Here is a 23,131-nt window from a genome sequence, read left to right as displayed (position 1 = left end):
ATAAATAAATGATTTATTGATATAAGTCAAATTAAGTTAAGGTCTTATCAGCCACAAGTTTCCCAGTAGTTTATAAACAGATGTGTGGTGAACACACTGTTGCATCAAGAATTATAATACATTATATATTATTGGGCAATTCCACATAATGACTACTTTCACTTCTAATTTTACACCGGTATGGTTGCACTTTGGAAAAGGTTGGATTCTTACATTTTGTCTTGTTTATGCATTTTTAAATCAGCAGTGGAACTTTAGTTTTTGAGCTGAACCAACTTGATTTACAAAATAAATGATAAGATAAGTGAGCAACGCAGTTAAACTATTAAACTATTTTTATTTTATTTTGTATATCGATATTGTGAATGCAGATAATCAATATGTTAATCAGTTAAACAGAAATGTGTGTTAATGTATTTCAGTGTTTGAGTTTTCTTTTATTTGATTAATTACATCAAACACAGAGAAGAAGTCACAGTTACGAGTTATTAAAATGAATGAATGAATAAAAATAAATACAATATAAATCAACAATCATTGGTTGCTATGGGTTCCCATCGTCACCGGAAGTGTGTCTGTGCGCAGAAGCGGAAGTCACGCGGGTCGGAGCTGGTGGCTAACCTGAAGCTAACGCGAAGCTAACCCGGTGAGCGGCGGCACAGACGAGGAGAAGTCCGTCAGAGCGGCGGTTCAGCACGTGAGGTCTGCACACACCGCCGGCCACAGATTCACTCCGACCTCCGGCTGTGTTCCACGGAGGAGAAGTTCCACTGGAGCCTGAAGCGGAGTCACGAAGCGGAGACTGAAAAGGTAACGTTAGCCAACGCGTGCAGCCGCCATTGTTTATGAGCGGGAGGAGAGGGAGGCCTCCGACTAATCCCTGGATTTCACCGCTGGTTTACTCACACACCTCAACACGTGATGTTTTTATAATTAAGATGATCTCTTCGAAAATATCCCACTGATTTTATTCAAACGTGAGTTAGAAACGTTTCCACGATCGTGCCTGGGAGTTTGAAGCGGACCTGAACACAGCATGAACAACATGTGGACCCGGATGTGATAAAAACACATGAACACATTTAAAACCGAAGAGCTGTGTGTTTGACAACACGAGGACAGTGCATCATCTCCAGTCATGTTCCACAGCATCGATACAGTTCCATGTTCAAACACTGAGGGGCCATGTGGAGCAGCTGCACCTGCACACACCAACACAGGATCTGATCCACGATCAGAGAGTCAAGACCTCAACATTAATATAATCAGTTCAATATTCAGTATGTTGATATATTTACATCCACACGTTTTATTTAATGTAAAAGATCAATATGATGAAAGTAAAAATACACATTTAAAAAATAATCACACTCTCATTTTGGAGAAATAAATGTTGAATAAATGCTCATTATTTAAGAACTGTGGAGAAAATTCCTGGATTGACTTCAAATCTTTTTGGTCCCGCTTTGGTCGCCGTCCACACCTTCACAATAATTCATGGTATTCAGTTGAGATGTTTGTTCGTAATCCTGCTAGCTCACAAACATACTCAGATAAAAAATTGCCTCCTTGGCCGAGGCAATAAAACAATAAAACACGTGTAGGTGATAAAGCTTGTGTACTAGTGCAAATGAAAGGCTCTTTAGAGATATGTGTTAAGTAATGAGACACTCATCCTGCTGACCAGAATTGTCACTCTGGGGTTTTATTGAGCCAGAGCTTTAAGTTAATATGTTCTCCTCTCAACAGGTAAGGAACGATGTCGCACCACTCCCGTAGTTCGTCTCGGGCCACGGACTGTAAAGTGTACGTGGGTGACCTGGGCAATGGTGCGGCGAAGGGTGAGCTGGAGCGAGCGTTCAGTTATTACGGTCCACTGAGAAGTGTCTGGGTGGCGAGGAACCCTCCCGGGTTTGCCTTCGTGGAGTTTGAGGATCCCAGAGATGCAGAAGATGCTGTCAAAGGCATGGATGGAAAGTAAGTGCTATCTTATAACACCCCAGTAAGTTTTTCTAATACAAAGAGAAACAATAGATGCTGTGGCGTGATTGTACTTTGTTCTGCATTGAGGTCCACCAAAACTAATTGTCAGTGGGGTTTCCATGCCACAGTGTTGGGCTTCCTTGTGTACAGCAAACAATGGTGGCTTAAATTGGCCGGATGGTTTTCGTTTTATCAAAATATCAATCTGCATGAATTCTCCAAATGTTGCTCTCTTAGTAATTACTGAATAACCCTTTCCCCAGGCTCCTATGTGGTTCACGGGTTCGTGTGGAGTTGTCGACAGGCCTCTCCAGGAAGGGCCGCGGGCGCCCCAGTCGACGCCAGTTTGACCCCAATGACCGGTGTTACCAGTGTGGGGACCGAGGTCATTACGCCTACGACTGTTACCGCTTCAGCAAGAGGGGCCGTCGCAGCAGGTGAACATTTTCAGACTGTTTTCTTGCATGTTTGCTTCTTCACTGCACATCAGAGGCTCATGAAGCTCAACGTTATTTTGCACTGAAAGTATTCAGGATGTTTGAGGACAAACGTGAATAAACTTTCTGTCTTTCCTCTCCAGATCTCGCTCCCATTCTCGGTCTCGCTCCAGGTCCAGGTCCCGTGGACGTCGCTATCGCTCTAACTCCCGCAGCCGTAGCCACAGCCGGTGAGTCAGGATCGAAAGTCGGCTTCGCCTCATAAAATATTAACAGTAGATGTTGGTGCTCATTGGTTATTTAATAATGTGAAAGCAGCTCAGAGTCTATGGTTAATAATGTATAAATGTTTCTTTCACACTTGCGCGTGTTTTATTCCTAAATTATACATGATGGTAAACAGTGGAATTTCGTCATGTTGATTCAGTTCGACCACGGCTGTTTGAGAGCCCAGTGTTAATCATTTTTCCTTTTTCAGGAGCCGCCGCAGATCTCCATCTTACTCTAGACGCAGGAGCAGGTGAGCAGCTTGTTGATCTGTAGCTACATGTTGTTTGTTCATCCAGTTTTTCTGCTGGAGGATGGGACCGATCGTTATTACTTCCCTTGGCGGTCAATTAACGTACATGTGTGGCACATGTCATTTGTTCAGTCGGTCGTTGATGCCTATAGTGTTGCCTTGGTTTCAGTCACAGCTGTAATTAAACCCTCGTTATTTCCTGTATCATTAGGTCTGGCTCTCCAGCCCGCTCCAAGTCCAGGACTCCCGTGAGAAGGTAAACTATTTGTTTTTAAGACATAATTACAGAGCTTGCTGTGTTGTCTCTTCTGTCCTGCTGACGTGGTTGTACAGTGAGTCGTACAAAATAACAATCTCCTGCTTTATGGTGTTGACCATCACATTATTGCTGCAGCTGTGTTGTGTCTTTACAAAAGGCAATAAGAAGTTTACCCAGGTTTCATATTTCTGTAAATCATTAGTGATTTATACCTTTGGCTATGAATTCACATTCTGTTTCTTACACAGTTTCGTAGAGAAATCATGCACAAGAAGCAGAGTCATGTTTTAAAAGTCACTGTGTCTGTGTGTCCATATATTCAAAATGCTGTTGGCAAAATAAGTCAAAGACATAAAAAGAAACAAAAAGCAAAGAAGACGACAATCAGTCATGGAGTAGAAAAAGTAAATAAGATTACCAATATTAAATGCTGTGAAGAAGAATTTAGTTTCAGGATCACTTTGGGCAGGACGATGCCAAAATTTATGAAACAAAAGATGAAAACTTTCAGCTTGAGGGGCAGTTACACAGTGAGATTTGCATCTTCTTTTCTGTGAACCTTGTTTAATCTTTTAAAACTAATAAACTTATATTTAAACACATAAAATAGTTTATTAAAGCATTTCAGTGTCACATTAAAACTTGTTCTTTTCCTCCAGTCGCTCGAGATCCCGCTCTCGGTCTGGCTCTGCGCCAAGAAGACGCTCTGTCTCTCGATCCCGCTCACGGTCTCCACCAGCTAACCACAAGAAGAACAGGTACACCCTCACACTAGATGTCTGATTCACTGAAACAGAGTGTAGGCTGTCTAATAAATGTCTCGTGCTTGGTTTTTACTAAGACGTTAAGAAGTGTGTAACATCTCAGGCCTCAGTCAGGTTCAGATGATCAATTATATATTTTTAGTTCAGATCACAACAGACTTTGATTCCAAGAGAGGGTCAGTTATGTTCTTCAGTCGCCATCATAGGCAGGGAGTCACTGTTAAATAGATCCTCCTTCCACCCGGGGAGCGCCGTGCTGACACCCAACGACTGCCACGCGACGGTGAGACGGGCGACCTCCCAGACCTCGGCCAGACTGCTCGACCTCCTCGACACAGAGACGACCTGCATCTCCTGCTGCTGTAATGGAGTGGGAGGGTCAGAGGACAGGGAGCGGGGCCACTCAGAAGTAAAAATAGATGAAAGATTAGACGTCTCTCTTGTGCTCTTTTCCAACACTCGAATGCCCTGAACTTTCAGCACCGTGTGAGCTCAGTGTGGCTCCTCACCTGTGCCACTCGACGTTAAAAAGAGCACATGAGAGACGTGTCCACTCAACCTGTTCGCTGGTCAGACTCAGCTGCTAGAACAAGTGAGATGAACCTGTATTCTTAATCTCACCCACCGCAGCTGTAGCTCAGAAGTAGCTCTATTCTAAAGAAAAGAATCTAGAGTGACAGCAAGAGAGAAAATAATTTCTTGGAATATACAAGTGTTGAATAAAGATGGTCAGATTTTTAAATGTTCTTCTTTTTTCTAAAATTTGAATTCCCTATCTTGAATTTGGCTAGATCAAGAGATTTCTCCAGAATAATATCTGAGACACAGTCACACTATGTGTGATTAGGGTAAGAATCTTTGCAGCACAGTTTTGTTTATTTTTCATATTTTCTTTAAAGCGTGTGGTGGGACCTGAGCACTGCACTGACACCGCAGCTGATCCCAGGCCCAGGGTCTGCCAGCTGGCGGTGTGTACGTCCTGCGGGAGGGTGACTATGCGCTGACCTGAGATCAGCCTTCTTCTGCATCTGGTGTTAGACAGCGAGAAAGAGGTCGACCTACAGACCGAACCCTCCTCACAGTGAATGGGTGACCGTCTGTTCAACCGACGCACACGCTCAGACGAGATCAGCCCGCGCACACATACAGTTGTTCTGCTTGAGTCACCCAGCCAGCCAGCCAGCCTTCAGACGTACCAGAGGGCTGACCCACACAGATCAGACCTCGACCACTACCTTTTTTAATCCATTACCTACCTACCAGACCCCCTACCTACCTACCAGAGTTCTTCGGCCTCTGTCTTAGCTTCTGAAAGTGAGTGAGAGAGAGAGAGAGCTGACGAGAGATCAGTCTTCAAGAGCCTCCCAGCGCAGTGTCTCTACGAGTTGTAGTCATCCGTCCTTCAGTCCTTCGCTTCTGTGTTCTTGTTGTTTCTGCCACTGTCTCCAAAGGTAACCAAAAATTAAACCCCCCTGACAAGCTCATGTTGATGATGAAAGAAAATGCACAGGTCTGATGTCTGGGAAAACTGGTGATGATAAAGCTAAAGTTGAGCCTTTTAAGTTTGCTTTATGTAAATTTTTACTATCGCTATAGAGCCACGGTTAGCATGAACAGCTGTTTACCAGAAGAAATCTTACAGGTTTGGCATCAAACTTCATAATTGTCTCTAGCATCGTTAAGCAACACCAATGTTATCTGTTGTTTTGCTTTTATCACTTTAAACCTTTTCTTTAACCGGGAACGCATGGTGGAGTAGAATACATCTTCTGGGCAGAACTTCTTCATCCTCACGTTTGAGGGCAGATCCGATGGCACAGCGCTGAGATGGGAGGGGCAGGGGCAAGCTGGTTAGCATGCCAACTTGCATAGAAGCAATGAAGTAAAAGGAATCAAAACGAGAGATTACATTGCTGTAGCCTTCCACTACTGGAAACAGCGAGTTAAAGGAATGAAGTTTGATCCTCAACTTAAGCTGTTGATGCTAACGCTAACCATATATCAATAGTAAAAACTTACAAATAGACCCTTCTACAAGCATGCAGTGTACAGATGTTTGTCTGCATGCGAGAGTGAATGGATAAGTGAGTGGGAGAGAGGATGGAGTTTTAAAGAGTTTAATGGGCTGATATTTCTGAGGAGGCTTTGTCAGATATGTTTATCTTGTGTTACTCATGTCACAACATTATTACCATTTAAAGCTTTTTTTCCCCACTATAATATCAGTATCAAATTAAACACACCTTTCAAATCTATTCACTCCTACAGAGGAGTTTCCATGAGTCCTTGCTGCCCCCCCCTTCAGTGTTTATAGAAGTGGAAGGGTTTAACACTTAGCTTTCTCCTCTCTGAGAGCAGAAATTATGTCAACAATTTTTTTAGTCAGGACTCAGTGTCAAGGACTGTGAAATGCTTGTCTCTCCTCAATCTTCAAGTACATATTTACCTTTTAACCCTGTAGTTATTTCCTCAGACACAGAAAATAGTTTTGTGAGTTTGATTTAACACTCAACAGATAGACAATCCAGTTTGGTTTGCTTGGGACTTTAACGAGAGATTTTAGACAGTTTACAAATATCAGCGCCCATCCAGTCTTTCACAGCAGGTGTATTAAAATGTGGGATATTTTTTTTAATCTGCTCATCCTTCCAGCCTCCCCTGTGGCGATCTAACTCTGCTCTGTTTCTGTTTCAGTCGTTCCCGTTCAGCAAGTCCAAACCGAAGCCCTAGGCCAGCAGATGACTGAGCGATGAAGACTATTAGACACACACACTCACACACACTCACAATCTGCATTTACAGTCCTGCAGCAGCTGTTTTTTTTTTTTGTATTTTTATGTCTGGTTTCTGTCATTGAAGTTGGAATTTTCTCTCCAGGGCTGCAGCTTCTGTGCAGGCTCAGATTGTTAAAGCTGTAGTCAGAGCAGCAGGCAGAAATCTGATTGTTTTAAATGTTCTGCTGCTGCTTTAGGTCGTCTCTCTTGTCAGAGGATTTATGACGTAAAGGTAACACAGAAAGTTGCAGCTGATTTTTAGCAGTGGTTCGACAGTTCACAGTAAACTGCAGTTGAAGAAAAGCCCAGGTCTTGAGGGTGGGGACACAGTACTGAAAAACTGCTTTTATTCCTGAACCTTAAAATAATTTTCCCCCTTTGAAATGCAAAGACAGTTTTTGTATTTCACATGAATTTTGAGTTTAAATGCTGTGTAGTGTTTCCTCATATAATGGCATAAACAGAAATTCCTGGCCTGCATGCCTTTAAATATGTGACGTCACATTCCTACTGCTTGTTGTGTCTGTGATGCACTGCCCTTTTTATGAACCGATCAGCTTCCCAATGTGCTGAAAAGATTTTTTTCACCCCCTCGTGTTGATATTATTTGTTCCTGTGACTTTTTGATTTTAAAGTACGTATGAACAGCGCTGAAGTTTGATTTGACTGTTTGGTTCTGTTTCTGGCTTCTACAGTAAGACAGTGGCAGTTTTATTTTTGAATAAACATCTGCAACATACCTCAGTGTCTACTGTGATTTTATTTGTCACTCAAGAAAAAAAAAAAGTTAATACTCATGTTTTTGAGGTCACCTGCTGGGGCAGCTTTGGCTGTCAGCCTACTGGTTTGCTGCATGCACTCCCAGTGAAACCCTCGGGGTTAAAACTGACTCATTTTGCACCAGTACCTGGGGTTAGGTACTTCTCTAAGCAGATTTAGATAAGATGTGCTTACCTGAGGGTATTTATTTCTTTAACCTACAAATATATAGTTAAATGCAACAGCTGATGGACTGAAGCCACTATAATGAAATCAATCACAATATAATAAATATGAATACAATACTATATAATATAATACAATACTATATAATATAATATAATACAATACTATATAATATATTACAATACTATATAATATAATACAATACTATATAATATATTACAATACTATATAATCATGCTGAATCAGAATAAACTGGACCTCCCCTTTTGCCTCCGTACTCGTCCTCCCATTTGCCAGAATTCAAGTCTCATTTTGATTGACAGCTGTCTCCGCCTATGAACGCACGCGATGGCGTAAGAGTGGGCGTGGAAAGCCGAGCTCCGTTTTTCTTGACTTTTCCGTCCATTTCAGTTTCTCGTCACTGGCTCCATCCTCTTAACCGGGACAACATGGCGACCGCGGCGAGCCGCTACTACTCCGAAGACGGCCGGGCCACCAAGAGACAGAAGACCGACGGGATGGCCACGGTGAGTGGGGGGAGCCGCTGCGGGCTTTGAGCTCAACTCTCTCCGGGTTGATTCATTCACCGCGTCGGTGGAAGAAAAAAAACCAAGTGTCACGACGCATCGCGGACCGTTGAACCGACGCGAAGCTTTAAAACTCCGGCTCATCGCGAACCTTTGTGGTTGAATGGTTCGGTTCAGACCACACGAGGGGAGGAGGAGGGTGCTCCCGACGCTGTGCGGCCTGCACGGGGGCTCTGGAGGGCGGTTTCCCCGGCAGGGCCTCGCCTCAGCCCCGCTTTGTTCTAGCGCCGGTAACGTTAGCATCGTGTTAGCTAGTTAGCCGCTAGCTGCGGCTCGTCGTGATCACGGGATTCAGACCGACCAGGAATCAACCCCGGTGCTTCTTCCACCGCCGCCGCGCTCAGCCTGGTTTCACACACACACGGCTGATTCAAGTGAGGCTCGCTCTTTATTCAGGAGAAACACGTTTTTTAAAAAACTTGGACAAACACCGCGGTGATTAGCTGCCCCTTCCCCCAGCTGCCTCCTCTAACCCGGGCTCCACCGGTGCTCAGAGAACCGTGTTCACACCATGTGTTGATTCAGGGAATCATCTGAATCACACTCTAATAAAACATTTACATCTAAAGAGTAATAACAGTAGAAAGCTTTTTTTAATCTGTGCAATACAATTCAAATCCACCAGTAAATAGTGGTGGGCTTTGAACTGTATTGCATGAGGATCTCAACACTGATGTTTAATATATTAACTCTGTGATGCTAAACTAAACACATCTACATATATGATTATATCCATTGTGGGATTTATTTTGAACAGATAAACAGACTCATTTTAACAACCGACGAATCCGCCCAACACTGTTTATTTGAGTAGTTCCACACACAGTACTGTCTAACGCACCTTTACTGTTTTATTCAGTGAGTTTTTTTACTTACAGGAGGAAACGTTTCATTTTTTACATCTACTTTTAAAAGCTGTAACTCTTTGCTCCAAGCCCCAGAGAAGTTGTTCCACCACTCTGTGCTGTGTGTCTGTGGATGAAGCTCTGCTGGTTGTTCCCTGATGTCTGACACCGTGAAACTACTTCTGATGTGTCCTTACATGTTTTTAGTTGGAAACCTCTTCATGACAGCCGTCTCTTGATCTGTGAAAAGTTGCCATCGCTGCATTTACTTCACCATTTACAGAATTGTATTAAGTCAGACTTTTACTCTCATTTGCTCCATTGTGCATGTTGTTATATTTCCACAAAGTAAAATGCCACAAGTTTTTACCGACTAATTTCCAGCAAACAGCCGCTGCCTACACAACAGAGTAGAAACGCATGTTTACTGAGGAGAAGGTGCAAATGCAATGGCTGCTGTTTTTTTTAATCCAGCTAAATGTTACAACCGAGTGGCTTTAAATACTCTGCAGCACATATGAGCACACTGCTGAAGACAGATAACAAAGATAGAGCAGAGCGCGATCCTCTCATGTCACGTTAATGTTAACATTGAACACTTTTTCTTTCACACAGGGATATGAAGATCCCCATAAGACCCTTCCATCTGTGGTGGTGCACGTCCGTGGGCTGGTCGATGGCGTCACGGAAGCTGACCTCGTGGAGGCGTTGCAAGAATTTGGAGCTATCAGGTAGCAAAAAGTGTAAAAAAGAAAAAAGAAATTAAGAGTTTGTGGACTAGGTGAGTTACCAGCTTCTACCTTTTCATTCTAACCCCGTCAATGCTTTTGCTTGTAGCTATGTGGTGGTGATGCCCAAGAAGCGTCAGGCACTGGTGGAGTACGAGGACATGAATGGATCGTCCACAGCTGTAACCTACGCAGCAGACAACCAGGTTTACATCGCAGGACACCCAGCCTTTATCAACTACTCCACCAGCCAGAAGATCTCCAGGCCAGGTGACTCTGATGACTCCCGAAGTGTGAACAATGTTCTTCTGCTCACCATCATGAACCCCATCTACCCCATCACCACGGTAAATGCAATGATTTCAACTGCTACGTTTCTTTTGATGTCAAGTTTAATTCAGAGACGATGTTAAATTCCCTCCACACGCCTCTGAAATAATCAGAACCCTGTTGGATGCTGCGTTGTATGTGCAGTGTATGTAGTTGTTTTAACTTGACACATTTTCACAGGACGTTCTCTACACCATCTGCAACAACTGTGGGCCCGTCCAGAGAATCGTCATCTTCCGCAAGAATGGTGTCCAAGCCATGGTTGAATATCCTTTTCCATTTTCTTTTGGTGCAGTCTGACACAAGACAACTTAGTGATGGCACCATATAGCCGAGTGTTTGTGCCGATATGTAATACCTGTTTACATGTATGAAAATAAACCGGTTGGAGCGCATTTTAAAAACCACAGACACATTTTTCTTTTGCCTACATTAATGTCAAAGTTAATTTATTACAAGGGTGTCAGTCATGTTTTTGCTGGTGCTGAGTAACAACCTGTACTAGAACAAAAAGTACAGAATCTGAGTAACAAAGTTTGCTGTCGAAACATTCCAAGATGGCAACGTGCAGGTATTTTTAATTCTGTGTCTTCTGTTAGTCTGCATTGTCATTAGGATTTTATGGTAAGTTCCTGTCTTATCCTTAACTCAGTCATCTACATTTGACTCTGTGCAAAGTGCCCAAAGAGCCAAGGCCTCACTCAACGGTGCCGACATCTACTCCGGCTGCTGCACACTGAAGATCGAGTACGCTAAGGTAGGACTGCAACACACGACACCGCTGGTGATCATAAAAAACGTGTGTGGTGAGAGTACAGCAGCGGTACTGATCTGATACCAGTGCATTATAAAACTTCTATAATGTGATTTAACAGCTGCATGCTACTAAACCTGTATATAGAGATTGGTGGTTCAGGTTATACCCTTAAAAAAAACAAATGCATAAAGAGACCAAACAACATAATGCTTGTATAGGAACATCTCTAGTATAAGCAGTTCTGAGAATCTTTCATAACTGTCTTACTTGATGCAAACTTCCTCAGCCCACTCGCCTGAATGTGTTCAAGAATGACCAGGACACCTGGGACTACACAAACCCCAACCTCGGAGGCCCAGGTAAAACCTCTTAACACCCAAACCCACACATTTAATGACGCGTGCACTTTCATAGTTGAGAGGCCTGATACTGTAGAGCACCCTTACTGTCACTGTGGAGTGTTTTGATATGTGGGCTACTGGGAAGATGGAGGCAACACCCTTCACTTATAATGCCTCTAAATAAATGAATTAGTCCATTACACTAATAAATGGTATTGTTAGAAGAACATATGTGGCATCATGACTGAAGTGTGGCTTTTGGTCTTAAATACTAACACACTAGAGGTTCAATAATTATGGGGGAACTAGTTTGGAATTGTTGTGGATAATGTTCAGTTCACACGTTTCGTGACAATCCAACAGTAGAACCCTTGCCCTGTGAAAATTAGATGTGAAGTGTAGAAGACCAACTCTGGTGTTTGATGTGAAGGCAGGAATACAGCTACAGGCAGAGATGTCACTCAGTCATTCACTGTACAGAAGACCGTACAGTACGACGTCCCATACAGTACGACGTCTGGCTTCCATCCTAATTAACTGTCATGTCTTTCTGGTTTACTTGAAGTAAAGATTCTTCTCATTAATGAGTGACTGTCACTCAGTAGAGTGAATATCTCCAAAGTCTCCTTATGAAAGCAGATTCACTGGATACAGATTATTAATCGGATCTGCACCAAATCAGACGCTCAATAATATTGTTCCCTTAAACATGTCAGATTTGTTATTGATTAAGATTCATGAACTATTCTCTGATCAATGAAAATGTAAAAAAACATCATATCTCACAATGTTTAAAGTTTACTTGATCTGTTCCCTGGATCAAAATTCCTGTTTGCTTCCTGACCCAAACCACATCCCTCTAAGTTTCGTGGAAATCCTTCCTGTGGTTTTTCCCGTAATCCTTCGAACTAACAGATAAATAAACAACACAAACTGGACAGAGGTGAAAACGTCATGTGGTGTTTTTTTGCCCGCGTTGGCTGTTCCTGCCTTTCACACCGCACCAGTCAGTCTGCAGGTTTTCTGGAATCCACTGGGGTGAGAATTGAAATAACTCAGATTTTTTACATGCAACATTCCTGGCAGTCATAACTGATCTAGGTCTTTTTACTGTCGTCTTCACTTCGAACAACAAATTCCTCCATTTGGTCGTTTTTCTAACTTTGCTCTCTGACAAAGGACGAGTCGGTCTAACCTGTGTCAGACAGTTTTGTTGTGTGAAGTGAAGACCGAGTGGACCAGCATCAGTAAAACTGCTGCATCTGCCACATCATGTAACTTATCTCCTGATAAATCTGTGATCTCACACCTCGGTCAGTTAAAAACACATGCACAGGACAGGACGTGTGCTCAGAGGGTGAGGGAGAGTACATGCTGACAACATCACCACTCAGCAACCACCATCTCCAGACTCCACTTCTACAGTGAGGACACAACCACTATCACACAGACGTCCAAATATCCCCTGAGACACAAGGGGCTCCGCTTCGAGACACCATCCACCCAACATGATGATGTAGGACTGATAAAACCATTCATTCCTCATCTCCGCATTCCAGCACCAGAGCCACGAAGACAACGCACACTTCTCGAGGGCGGGGAGTTTTGGGCACTGAGCTACACTTGGTCCCTCCCCCCTCGCTCCCCCAACCCTCCTTCCTCTCGTACACACTGAAGCAGGCCAAAGCTTGCATCTACAAACCCTGCCACCGTCGACACCAAACGGAGACTGACACCAGCGAAGACACAGCATCCACCCAAACAGAAGTAGTGACAGACATCTCTCAGTACCACAGACGATGCATACTGATACTGACCCGTCAACCGACATTTAAAAGCCCCGGCCCCTCCTGTACCGCTACGGGCCGCGATGCTCGTCACTCTTGTCGACATGAAAACCAAACACTTGAGCAACACACTCTGACACTTGCAGATGTTGCACCAACTGATCCAATAGATGACTCACATCTCCGAATCAAGCTCAACACAAGACAACTGATGAAGACAAGACACTGCTGACAACACCATCAAGCACACTCAGAGCCCAGTCAGGCCCATTTTTGGTTTTACCTCCTTATGTGTGTCCTCCCACATGGAATTCAGATTTGATCTCTTGTTCTTTATCCTCATCTTCTCCTGTTTTTTTTGTCACTACATTGCATCCCTGTGTTAGCTATCCCTTTTTTGAGTGCAGCTTTCTTTCTGAATATTCAAAGTCTCTAGAACCTGTGTAACACCTTCCATGTGATGCAGGTTTGGCAATTTGCGGCTAAGAGGAGCCGGCTTCCCAACTGAAATGTGCTCTATGCGGACTATTCCAAAATGGAACTAAAAGGATGGATACGGCAGCCAAGCGGCCACCCACCCCGCCGGCAGGCGTTCCATCTTGATAAAACCAGGAATCGATCCTGAGGTGGACAGTTGTTTCCCCCAAAAGAGGAAATGGATAAGAGTATGGGATGAAATGAGTTGAGTGGAGAGTGGTGGAACTACTGCTGCAAATTTCCTCCTCCTACTGTTTGTAAGCATGCAGTAAGTAAATCGAGCCCCTCCTCAGGGAACATTTCTGCACAGCACCACATGACCCCCCCCCCCCCAAAGTCCAGCACCCAACATCGCCACACAAGACTGACATGACTCCATTTTTCTCCTCATACAGGTTTAATCTTTCTCTTTGGAAGAGGGTGATGGTTGTGGTTCTGTCGGAGGCTTCATTTCTAACGTCACTGTTTCTTTCCTCTGTTGTCGCTCTCTCTGTTGGCAGTTTACAACCATCAGGAATCTCATCTACGTGTGTGGTTCCTTGGACTGATGTGATTAGTTTTTTTATTAGGAATCAAATCATGGTTTTTAATCAGAAGAATCCTGCATTGATTCACGTAGGGTGTGCTTGATCCATGACCCTACTTATTAGAAGCCAGCAGAGCTTTACACCCGTCGGCCTCAGCGGCTGCTGGTGTCCAACATTTACACGCTGCTTCTGATCGGAATCTGCTTTCAGAGGTTTTCAGCGTGGTTGGTCACCTGCAGTGGTACCAAGCCATCCACACTTCATAGTTAATCATTGTCCACATTAATCCTGAAATACTTCTCACATGGCAACAGACAGCCTTGTCATGAGTGGTTTTACTTCACTCTACATTTAGCTGGGGAAAATCAAATGTACGTCTGATTAACCTGCCTCTGATTGTGTATGATTATTGTGTACCTGTACAGATGGTGATGCAGATGGCAATGGGAGCAGTACAGGTGTGTGTGAGCGTACAAACTTCTGTTCTTAAATTTAGACATTTGTGATACTTGTGCTTTGGGGTAATTTCCTTTTGATCCTTATATTGATCTTGCTGTTTGTCACATGCTCTTTCCATTAGCAGTTCACAGTTTTATCAGATAAACACTGACCATAATAGACTTTCTGTCCAGAAGTGTAGTCAATAATTCTAAATTCAAATGTGATTAAAAAAAATGTTCGGACAGTTGATGGTTGTGGGGAAGTATTACATGTTCAATGTCTGTGTCAGACCAAGATCATGAGATTTGAACTGCTCAGGCATTCTACTGTCGGGGAGGGATTTCAGTCAGACCTGTTTCCAGTCTCCTTTTGTTGTCTTCATTTGTCTTTTTTATTTCCCTGTCCCTGTGTTCCTTTGTTGTCTTCCTGCTCGTGTAGAGGATGTTGTCGCCAACCCTAACAAGCGCCAGAGACAACCTGCTCTGCTGGGTGACCACCCTCCTGATTATGGTAAGTCTCCCAGGGAACAAGAAACCCCATTGAGACACGCCCACCCATTGAAACTACTTATCACATAAAAGTTTAGGACGACGGCTTTTGTCAAATAATGTGAAACCAGATCAAATGGAAACAACTGAACAAACACGTAAAGCTTGGTTCAGACTTTCAAGTGTGAAGCTGAGGTCCGATAAAGGGACCAAATCTATTTCTTTAGCCAGTGACGGTGTTTTAAAGAAATGGATTGTTCATCAGTACTTTTTCCTCTTCAGGAGGTTACCACGGCTATGACGAGAGCTACGGCTCCCCTCCCTATGAGGGTCGACGTATGGGTCCACCAATGAGAGGGCGCGGAGCAAGAAGCTATGGGCCCGGCTACGGACCCCCTCCTCCTCCTCCTGGCGAGTACGGTGCTCATGCTGATTCTCCGGTGGTCATGGTGTATGGATTGGAACCCGTCAAGATGAATGCAGACCGTGTCTTCAATATCTTCTGTCTCTATGGCAATGTAGAGAGGGTCAGTATATCAATGGGTCTATATCCCCTGTGATGGTAAAGGAAATCTAACTTGTAATTAACAGCTTTGTCAGGCAAACATTCATGTGAAATCATAGCGCCACACCAAGTTGCTGTAAACATTTCAAAAAACAAGATATTGTAAGACTTCTTAGAGAAATGTGGATATCTTACAAAATAAACACATCAAGAAAGTGAAACTACAGAGAGAAGTTGTTGCCGTGGCACCAGGTGTGTTTATGTGCCTGTCTGTCTGGGAGGTTTCATCAGAGCTGGACTCAAGAAGCTCAGATCACAACACACAGACACACAAAGGGAGTGCAACTATTTACTCAACAGAATCTGTTCATAAGAAAAACTGTCAGCTGCTGTTTTAATGTTTAAAGTCTCATGTGTGTATAAATGACGTGGTTCTATGAATAGTTTCAGTCATGTTTCATCTTGTGTCTCACACATATAATAACAGACATCGACAGACGCCGAGCTAATGTGACAGTAAAACCCAGGGACTCGAACTGTGACCTTTTCTAACCCTTCATGTACTAACTTGATTCTTGTTCCTGGTTTGTGCTCATGGTTCATTGTTTAAAAGAAATGTAATGACATGGGTGTGGCTTTGCTGCATTTTGGAATTAGGAAACATGCACTGAAATGCGAGCCACCTTGAACCAGACAACCTTGCTCTGGGCCGTTTGCACACCTGGTGTGTTTGTACAAAAAAGATCTTTGTCTCAGAATGGAGCTCTACTGCACAAACCTCATAATTGTTGTGTGACACTATTCTCAGGTGAAATTCATGAAGAGCAAGCCTGGGGCAGCCATGGTGGAAATGGGAGACTGCTATGCTGTAGATCGTGCCATCACTCATCTCAACAACAATTTCCTGTTTGGGCAAAAGCTGAATGTGTGGTGAGTTTGATTCCCACGGTTGTGTTCACGCTTCCTCTGTGAGGCATCACATTATCAGCACTCCTGGTTTCCCTCCTGATCTGATGATGAATAGATTTCTAACCGTGTTGATATCCATCCCTGCAGTGTGTCCAAGCAGCAAGCCATCGTCCCCGGTCAGTGCTACGAGCTGGATGACGGTTCCAGCAGTTTCAAGGACTTCCACGGCTCCAGGAACAACCGGTTCACTTCGCCAGAACAGGCCGCAAAAAACCGCATCCAGCATCCAAGCAACGTGCTGCACTTCTTCAACGCCCAGCCAGACGTCACACCAGAGGTTTTCTCTCAGGTCTGTAGAAAAGTTGTTTCTAACACGCACACACCCATTTTTCTTCTGTGTCTACTCGGTTCAAATTAAATCATCACCAACAATCATCAGGAGTGATGCCGCACAGTCTCTAACGCATGTTCTCTTTACAGATCTGTGATGAGCTCGGTGTCAAGGTTCCCATCAATGTCAAAATGTTCACAGGAAAAAGTAAGCTGCTACCATTCTGCTCATTAAAATATTATCACATATAGAATATTTATAAATGTGACTGCTGTTATATTTTATATTCAAGTTCAGTATCTTTACTTTACCCACAAGTAGAGTAACAATAGAGTTTTTCAATTAAAGAAATTAAACCAGGGAAACAAATAATGAGAAACCTGCCCCCTCCTCACACTGGATGCAGATATTTCTCTGTTTGCAGTGTGTGTTAAGTTTGATTCCTCCACCCACCAGGTGGCGCAGCTCCCAGTGACCGCAGCGCTTCAGGTCTGCTAGAGTGGGAGTCCATCAACGACGCCATGGAGGCTCTCGCCTTGATGAATCACTTCCAGATGAAAAACGCAAGTATGTGTAAAAACACTTTTAACAGATGTTTGATCAACATCTCACAGATTAATTCTGTCTTTACAAGAAACGTGGTGATAACGTAGCTCTTACGAAAGAAGCTACAGCAGCAACATAAACACGTTGTCTGTGATGCCATCAAATCCGTTGGGACACGTGGGCAGGGAATTCTTCCTCGTGTTGTGTGGACTATTAACTTGAACTATTGGCTACGCTGCCCCTGGGATTTCTGGTGGTACTGCTCCACTTGTCCGTATGTGTCAGCTCTCATAAGACTAAAATATGTGAGGATACAGCGGGAACATGTCCACAGGGGAGCGAGTAGGACTGTTGATGATGTTGAACATGTGACAGACGTGAAACTGACTGATTCCTCTCTTTTCTCTCACCCACTCTCTCTCCAGCTGGTCCTTACCCTTACACCCTCAAACTGTGCTTCTCCACCGTTCAGCACGCCAACTGAACCTTTTAGCCGGGAAGCCGAAGATTGGTCCGCCATTCCCATGTTCACTTGTACTTAGACATGACTGCTTGCAACAACAGACCTGGGAAAATTGATTTTCAAAAAAACTCTGAAAATACTGTGAAACGTTTTCTTTCACAATGAGATTAATCCCTGAAGTACAAATTCCTTATATTTGGTATAAAGCAGATGTAACAAGTGCTAACATTTAAAGTTTTTGATATTTATGCCCCAGATGTGGTTGATAGAGTATCAGTACCCGTGTGTCTATTAAGTTGTCCTTTTTACTTTTTGTATTATGCTTATACAGTAGCCTGTGAGGAAGTGTACGTGACAGACAAGGTTTTACGCTCAGGTGGCGCCGTGGCAGAGGGCAACGTGGTTTTTGTAAGAGCTGTTTTTTGAAACTTTTATTATGGCTCACATTTCTTTTTCTTTTTGTGTTATTTTAATTGCTGCCGATTCAGTTCTGCAAGAATTTTGTTCTAAGAAAATAAAAAAAATTCAATATAAAAGTTGAGTTTATTGTGAGTTTTTCAGAATGTTGTTTATTTCTGTTCTGTGTCTTTGGTAGACGAGTTAAAATGAACCTTTATTTTATTTTAGAACAAATCTCACTAAAAGTGACACAAACAAAGATAAAGAGTTTTTAAACTACTCTTGGGTCAGAGTCCTCGGTGCTCGTCTGTGGAGACCTCGTCTGTGGAGACCTCGTCTGTGGATGTTTGTTCTCATCCACACCGGGCGTCAGGGTTTCCACCTGAACCTCAGACCTTCATCTCAAAATAACTTGATCGTCTCATTTAACTACTTCCTCTCTAACAGTCTCACTCATGCAGACATTGTCCAGAAGAGATTCTGTGTTTCAGGGTTTTCCTCTGCTCATCGACTTCACTTTATTTTCCTCTGAGTCATTCTGAGTCTCTGGTATTCCTTCACATCTGTGGAGCTTGAGCTCGATCTTAAATTAGCAGAATGTCTTTATTTCATTTTTCAGGGGAGCGCTTTCCGATTTGACTTTCCACTTTGAGCTTCATCGGCCACCGTATCCAGCTGTGAAGGAGGCTAAAGCTAAGCTAGCTGCAGGGTCACTGAAGTGTGTTGTCACTGATTTACAACCCGCAGTGTGACGTCACAGATGTTGTGTGTTCCTGCTCCTGTAGAATCCAGTGAACGTCATCACCGAAGATCTGAGACAGGGCGTCGGTGGTCCTGTGGAGCGTCGGTTAGCTCCAGGCTAACTGCAGCTAACTCCAGCTAACTCCAGGCTAACTGCAGCTAACTCCAGCTAGCTCCAGGCTAACTGCAGCTAGCTCCAGGCTAACTCCAGCTAACTGCAGCAGGTGGACTCTTCTCTGATCGATCGTTGAACTCTGAGGATTTTACAACCAGCGATGTTCAGCCTCAGATCAGCTGTCAGCAAATGTAAGTGCCACAGGTTCGTGTTTCTGTCGTTAGCTTGTTTCTTTCATCAGCTGTTTCCTGTTGTTAGCTGTTGTTAGCTGTTAGCTGTTGTTGTGTTGTTTAGCTGTTGTTGTGTTGTTTAGCTGTTAGCTGTTGTGTAGCTGTTGTGTTGTTTGTGATGTTGACAGATGTGAACCCTGCAGATGTTTCAGCTCCGTGTGGTTTCGTCACATCCTCGTGTCTGAGGTCAACAGGAGATCTGAGTGTTTCTAGGTGAAAGGTCACAACAGGAAGCTAATGTTAGCTTAGCAATAACAGCCAGTGTGAAAACGAGCCCAGTAAAATAACTCAATGTAAAATGTGAACATGTTGTTTCTCTTGTTCATTGATTAACTAGTTGTTGAAGCAGTGAAAAGTAGTTTCCATGAGTCTGACATCAGTTTTTAACTGAAGCTGTTTGTTTGTTTCAGATTCTCAGATGTTTGATGCTTTTACTTTTTTAACTCATGATAGAAAACTTGTTTTAATCTTGTTTTAAAACTTGTAAAGTTTGAGGGAAACCGAAACTATTATAAATATTCAAACAAACCATCCACAGTGAAAATAATTGTAGTGACATTGTTAAAAGTCATGATGATCAAATCATAAATCATGAACTGGGGTCAGAGCTTCTCGTATTTCTCTGACCTTGTGTAGACGTACATGTATTTATTCCACGGATCCTAATCATCAGAGTTTCTTGGCCTCAGAAGAATTCTGTGTCCTGCTGTTGTTTTCAGTTTTGCTCAGGATCACCTCGTCTTCTTATCGCTCTGTTAATTTCTCTCAGACCGAGGTTTGTGGACCTCCAGCCAGTCTGTGGTCAGAGCCATGTCGTCTTCAGGCGGTCCCACGTCTCCGTTCACCACGCTCGCCGTCAGTCATCCGGCCAAGTCCGTCACACATGTGGAGCTTCATCGTCCTGACAAACTCAACGCCATGAACTCAGCGTTCTGGAGGCAAGAGTCTTCTTCATATATATTTATATATATTTATTAGCTTTGGTCACAGCCGTTAGAAACATTCAAAACAAATGTTGAATCATAATAAAACTAGTGACAAATGTTTGGACGGAAATCCATGTTTAATTATATTTTGAATTAAAAACATGGAAGAATTTACCTTCAACAATTTAAATGTAGTTTTACTGCACAAGAAAGCCACACTGTAGTTTTCCTTGGTTTACAGTACGTGTGTACAGAGTATTGTGCAAATATTGTTTATAGAATAAACTGAAAATGTGATTATCAAAATGAGTTCGTAGATATTCTGAGAGTCACTGAGGCGACAGCAGAATCACAAACGTGTCATCAGTTCATTTATTAGAGACACTAATGATACTGAATAATTTAATAGCAGCTTCCAAGTGAAAATGAGAAACACTGGAATTGATTAATCAGCTGACAGGACGGTTTGTTGTTTTCTTCTCTGGCAGTGAGATGGTGGATTGTTTTAACGATCTCGCCGCAGACCCAGACTGCAGAGTGGTGGTCGTCTCTGGAGCAGGGAGGCTCTTCACAGCTGGTGGGGATCAGACCGTTCTCCCATTTTCATTTGTGCAGTTTTTTAATCATAGAGTTGAGTTTATTGATGTTGCCGCTGCCTGGTTGTCCAGGTATTGATCTGATGGACATGGCCGGCGACGTGCTCCAACCTCAGGGCGACGACGCGGCCAGAATCTCCTGGAACCTCAGAAAAAAGATCGCCAAGTATCAAGAGACATTCTCCGTCATAGAGAAGGTGAGAAGAGCTGGAGATGGGTTCCGTTCATCACAGCGAGGAATCATTAGACGGATTTATCATTTAAAACAACATGAAAAAAGAACGCAGACGATTGTGTGATCCAGAAAATATCTGAAGTTATTCTAATAATCATTCCTTAATTGTTGTTTTCTTCTCATAGTGTCCAAAGCCTGTTGTCGTGGCCGTGCATGGAGCCTGTATCGGAGGAGGTGAGAATCACACACCACAATGTTTCCTCACGTTCATCAGAGTTCCACCAGGGGTCAGACTACAAACAGAGTTGGTTCAGGTTCCTTCTGACGAGGATGTGCGTGAAAGTCAGATGAGAAATTCCTGTTAATCTCAGATTCTGTCTTTTAACAGTCGGAATCTTTTCCTTTGATTCTTTTCACCTCAGTTTCTCCAGAGTAACTTCGGCTCAGTTCTTTTTTTATTACTTTCTTTTATATTTTGCCGTGTTCATTTATTTATAAGTAATTACAGATGACAAATCGTAGATTATATGAAATGATTTGATTGTGAATCAGAGGAAGTGAGTTCACTGTGGACGCTCTGCTGCAGGTGTCGACCTGATCACAGCCTGCGACATCCGCCTGTGCACCCAGGACGCCTGGTTCCAGGTGAAGGTAAAAACATGTCAGTCAATTCTCTGAATTTTGAAAATGTGACGATGAAGATGATGAAGACAAAGAGTCAGTGAAACAGACGAGAATTATTTATCTTTGTCAATTTCAGTGCAAATGTTTAATTTTAGGAAAATAAATACATAAATTATAAACTGAAGAATCTTTCTTTTCTTTTATTTTGTGAAGCATGAGTCCACTGCTCCCTGTATTGAAGGACATGTGATGTTTTCTAATATATTTGACAATGATCAGACTTTGTGTTTGACAGGAAGTGGATATTGGACTTGCAGCAGACGTTGGGACGCTGCAGAGACTCCCCAAAGTCATCGGCAGCCGCAGGTAAACCGAGAACTTAAACCTGGTGTGTGCAGTGCAAAGCGTGAAACAGTAACTCCAGTGTGACGGTTATAAGTTAGCAGTATCAGTACTGTTAAGTTTTTTTGTAAAATGTACGAGGTTACTGTTGTATTCTATGTAGTAAAGTACTACGATTTTAAAAGGGTCATGGTAAAGTAAGTAAAACAACATAGTTTATAGTTTAAAACCCTTCATGTAATAAGTCCTGGCTGCTCTGTCTCCAGCCTCGTGAACGACTTGGCTCTGACGGCCAGGAAGATGTACGCAGATGAAGCTAAGAGCAGCGGCCTGGTCAGGTAAACACCTCGTCCACAGACGATCCTCTCACAGCCTCGGTTCAACGTTTCACTACATCCAGGAGCAAAATAGAGACGAAGGCTCATCAGTGTATTTCCTGTGTTTAGCTGCAGATTTATGTCGAGGAAAGATTTAACTACACATCAAACCTTTGATTGAAGCGACACGTTGGACATTTTAAAATCCACCACACGTTCTCTGTGCAGCCGAGTGTTTGCAGATAAGGAGGCCATGATGTCCGGGGCGGTGGAGATGGCCGAGGAGATCGCCGGACGAAGTCCTGTCGCTGTGCAAGGCACCAAAATCAACCTCATCTACTCCAGAGACCACAGCGTGGCAGAGGGACTGGACTACATGGTAACATCCTCACATCCCTGCTCAGCATCATCCTGCCTCAGTCGCTGGATCTCACTTTCTTTCCCCCCCCACCCCCACAGGCCACGTGGAACATGAGCATGCTTCAGACCGATGATGTCATCAAATCAGCTCAGGCGTCCATGGAGAAGAAGAGTCCCAAGACCATGACTTTCTCCAAACTGTGAAACCTCAACGAGAAGCTGCTGTTTTTACTCCTGAGATCTGAGCTCCTAACAACACATCTAAAAAAACTAACAGAGAATCTGAGGAGAGGAGGAGGAGAGGGGAGGAGGAGGAGGAGAGATTCAGAGAGGGAGGCTTGAACCAGGGGGAGCTGACGGATTTCATCCCAAAGATCTGTATCGATGTCGGTATGGAGCATCTGAAAACAGGACGTCACACTCTGCATCAAATCGACAGTGAGCGTTCACTCAGCTCACTTTCTCAGTTTAACATTTAAAAACAGTAACGTCTGTAAATGACCTCATGAATGTTTTCTAATTAAAAGACACTCATCTGAAAGTTGCCTGACATTTTAATAAC

At 43.3% G+C, this 23,131-nt stretch overlaps 3 protein-coding genes across 6 annotated transcripts; all 3 read left to right on the top strand.

Moving 5' to 3' along the window:
• The first annotated feature begins 564 nt into the window (after positions 1–564).
• Positions 565–7,476, top strand: srsf7a (serine and arginine rich splicing factor 7a). 3 transcript variants are annotated; one of them, XR_002203821.2, is made up of 9 exons: positions 565–810; positions 1,750–1,977; positions 2,247–2,420; positions 2,564–2,650; positions 2,899–2,940; positions 3,152–3,196; positions 3,859–3,957; positions 4,863–5,277; positions 6,658–7,476. XR_002203821.2 is itself a non-coding variant. In XM_020109965.2 (8 exons), exons 2-8 carry the CDS (start codon positions 1,760–1,762, stop codon positions 6,707–6,709), a joined length of 717 nt encoding a protein of 238 aa, XP_019965524.1. In that variant the 5' UTR covers positions 565–810; positions 1,750–1,759; the 3' UTR covers positions 6,710–7,476. The 3 variants fall into 3 exon arrangements, 1 of the variants encoding a protein (XP_019965524.1); XR_002203820.2 differs by having other exon boundaries at positions 4,863–5,414; XM_020109965.2 differs by lacking the exon at positions 4,863–5,277.
• Positions 7,477–8,040: 564 nt separating this feature from the next.
• LOC109644908 (heterogeneous nuclear ribonucleoprotein L-like) lies at positions 8,041–18,280 on the top strand. Its single transcript, XM_020110380.2, has 14 exons — positions 8,041–8,209; positions 9,730–9,845; positions 9,952–10,189; positions 10,353–10,438; positions 10,833–10,929; positions 11,216–11,288; positions 14,487–14,519; positions 14,941–15,012; positions 15,273–15,517; positions 16,304–16,425; positions 16,552–16,753; positions 16,885–16,942; positions 17,192–17,302; positions 17,707–18,280. Exons 1-14 carry the CDS (start codon positions 8,132–8,134, stop codon positions 17,763–17,765), a joined length of 1,590 nt encoding a protein of 529 aa, XP_019965939.1. The 5' UTR covers positions 8,041–8,131; the 3' UTR covers positions 17,766–18,280.
• A 666-nt stretch (positions 18,281–18,946) lies between these two features.
• On the top strand, positions 18,947–23,110 carry ech1 (enoyl CoA hydratase 1, peroxisomal). Of its 2 annotated transcripts, none has more exons than XM_069533831.1 (11): positions 18,947–19,075; positions 19,107–19,190; positions 19,999–20,167; positions 20,644–20,732; positions 20,824–20,948; positions 21,112–21,160; positions 21,513–21,577; positions 21,846–21,916; positions 22,159–22,230; positions 22,438–22,588; positions 22,669–23,110. In XM_069533831.1, the coding sequence occupies exons 2-11, from the start codon at positions 19,160–19,162 to the stop codon at positions 22,771–22,773; spliced, it is 927 nt and encodes a 308-aa protein (XP_069389932.1). In that variant the 5' UTR covers positions 18,947–19,075; positions 19,107–19,159; the 3' UTR covers positions 22,774–23,110. The 2 variants fall into 2 exon arrangements, with proteins under 2 accessions (XP_069389932.1, XP_069389931.1); XM_069533830.1 differs by having other exon boundaries at positions 19,040–19,063; positions 19,096–19,190.
• The last annotated feature ends 21 nt before the right edge of the window (positions 23,111–23,131 follow it).

This window comes from Paralichthys olivaceus, chromosome 11, assembly GCF_024713975.1.
Source record: "Paralichthys olivaceus isolate ysfri-2021 chromosome 11, ASM2471397v2, whole genome shotgun sequence".
Classification (NCBI taxonomy): Eukaryota; Metazoa; Chordata; class Actinopteri; order Pleuronectiformes; family Paralichthyidae; genus Paralichthys; species Paralichthys olivaceus.
The sequence above is the reverse complement of the archived record's forward strand: the minus strand, read 5'-3'. Positions and strand labels throughout refer to the sequence as shown.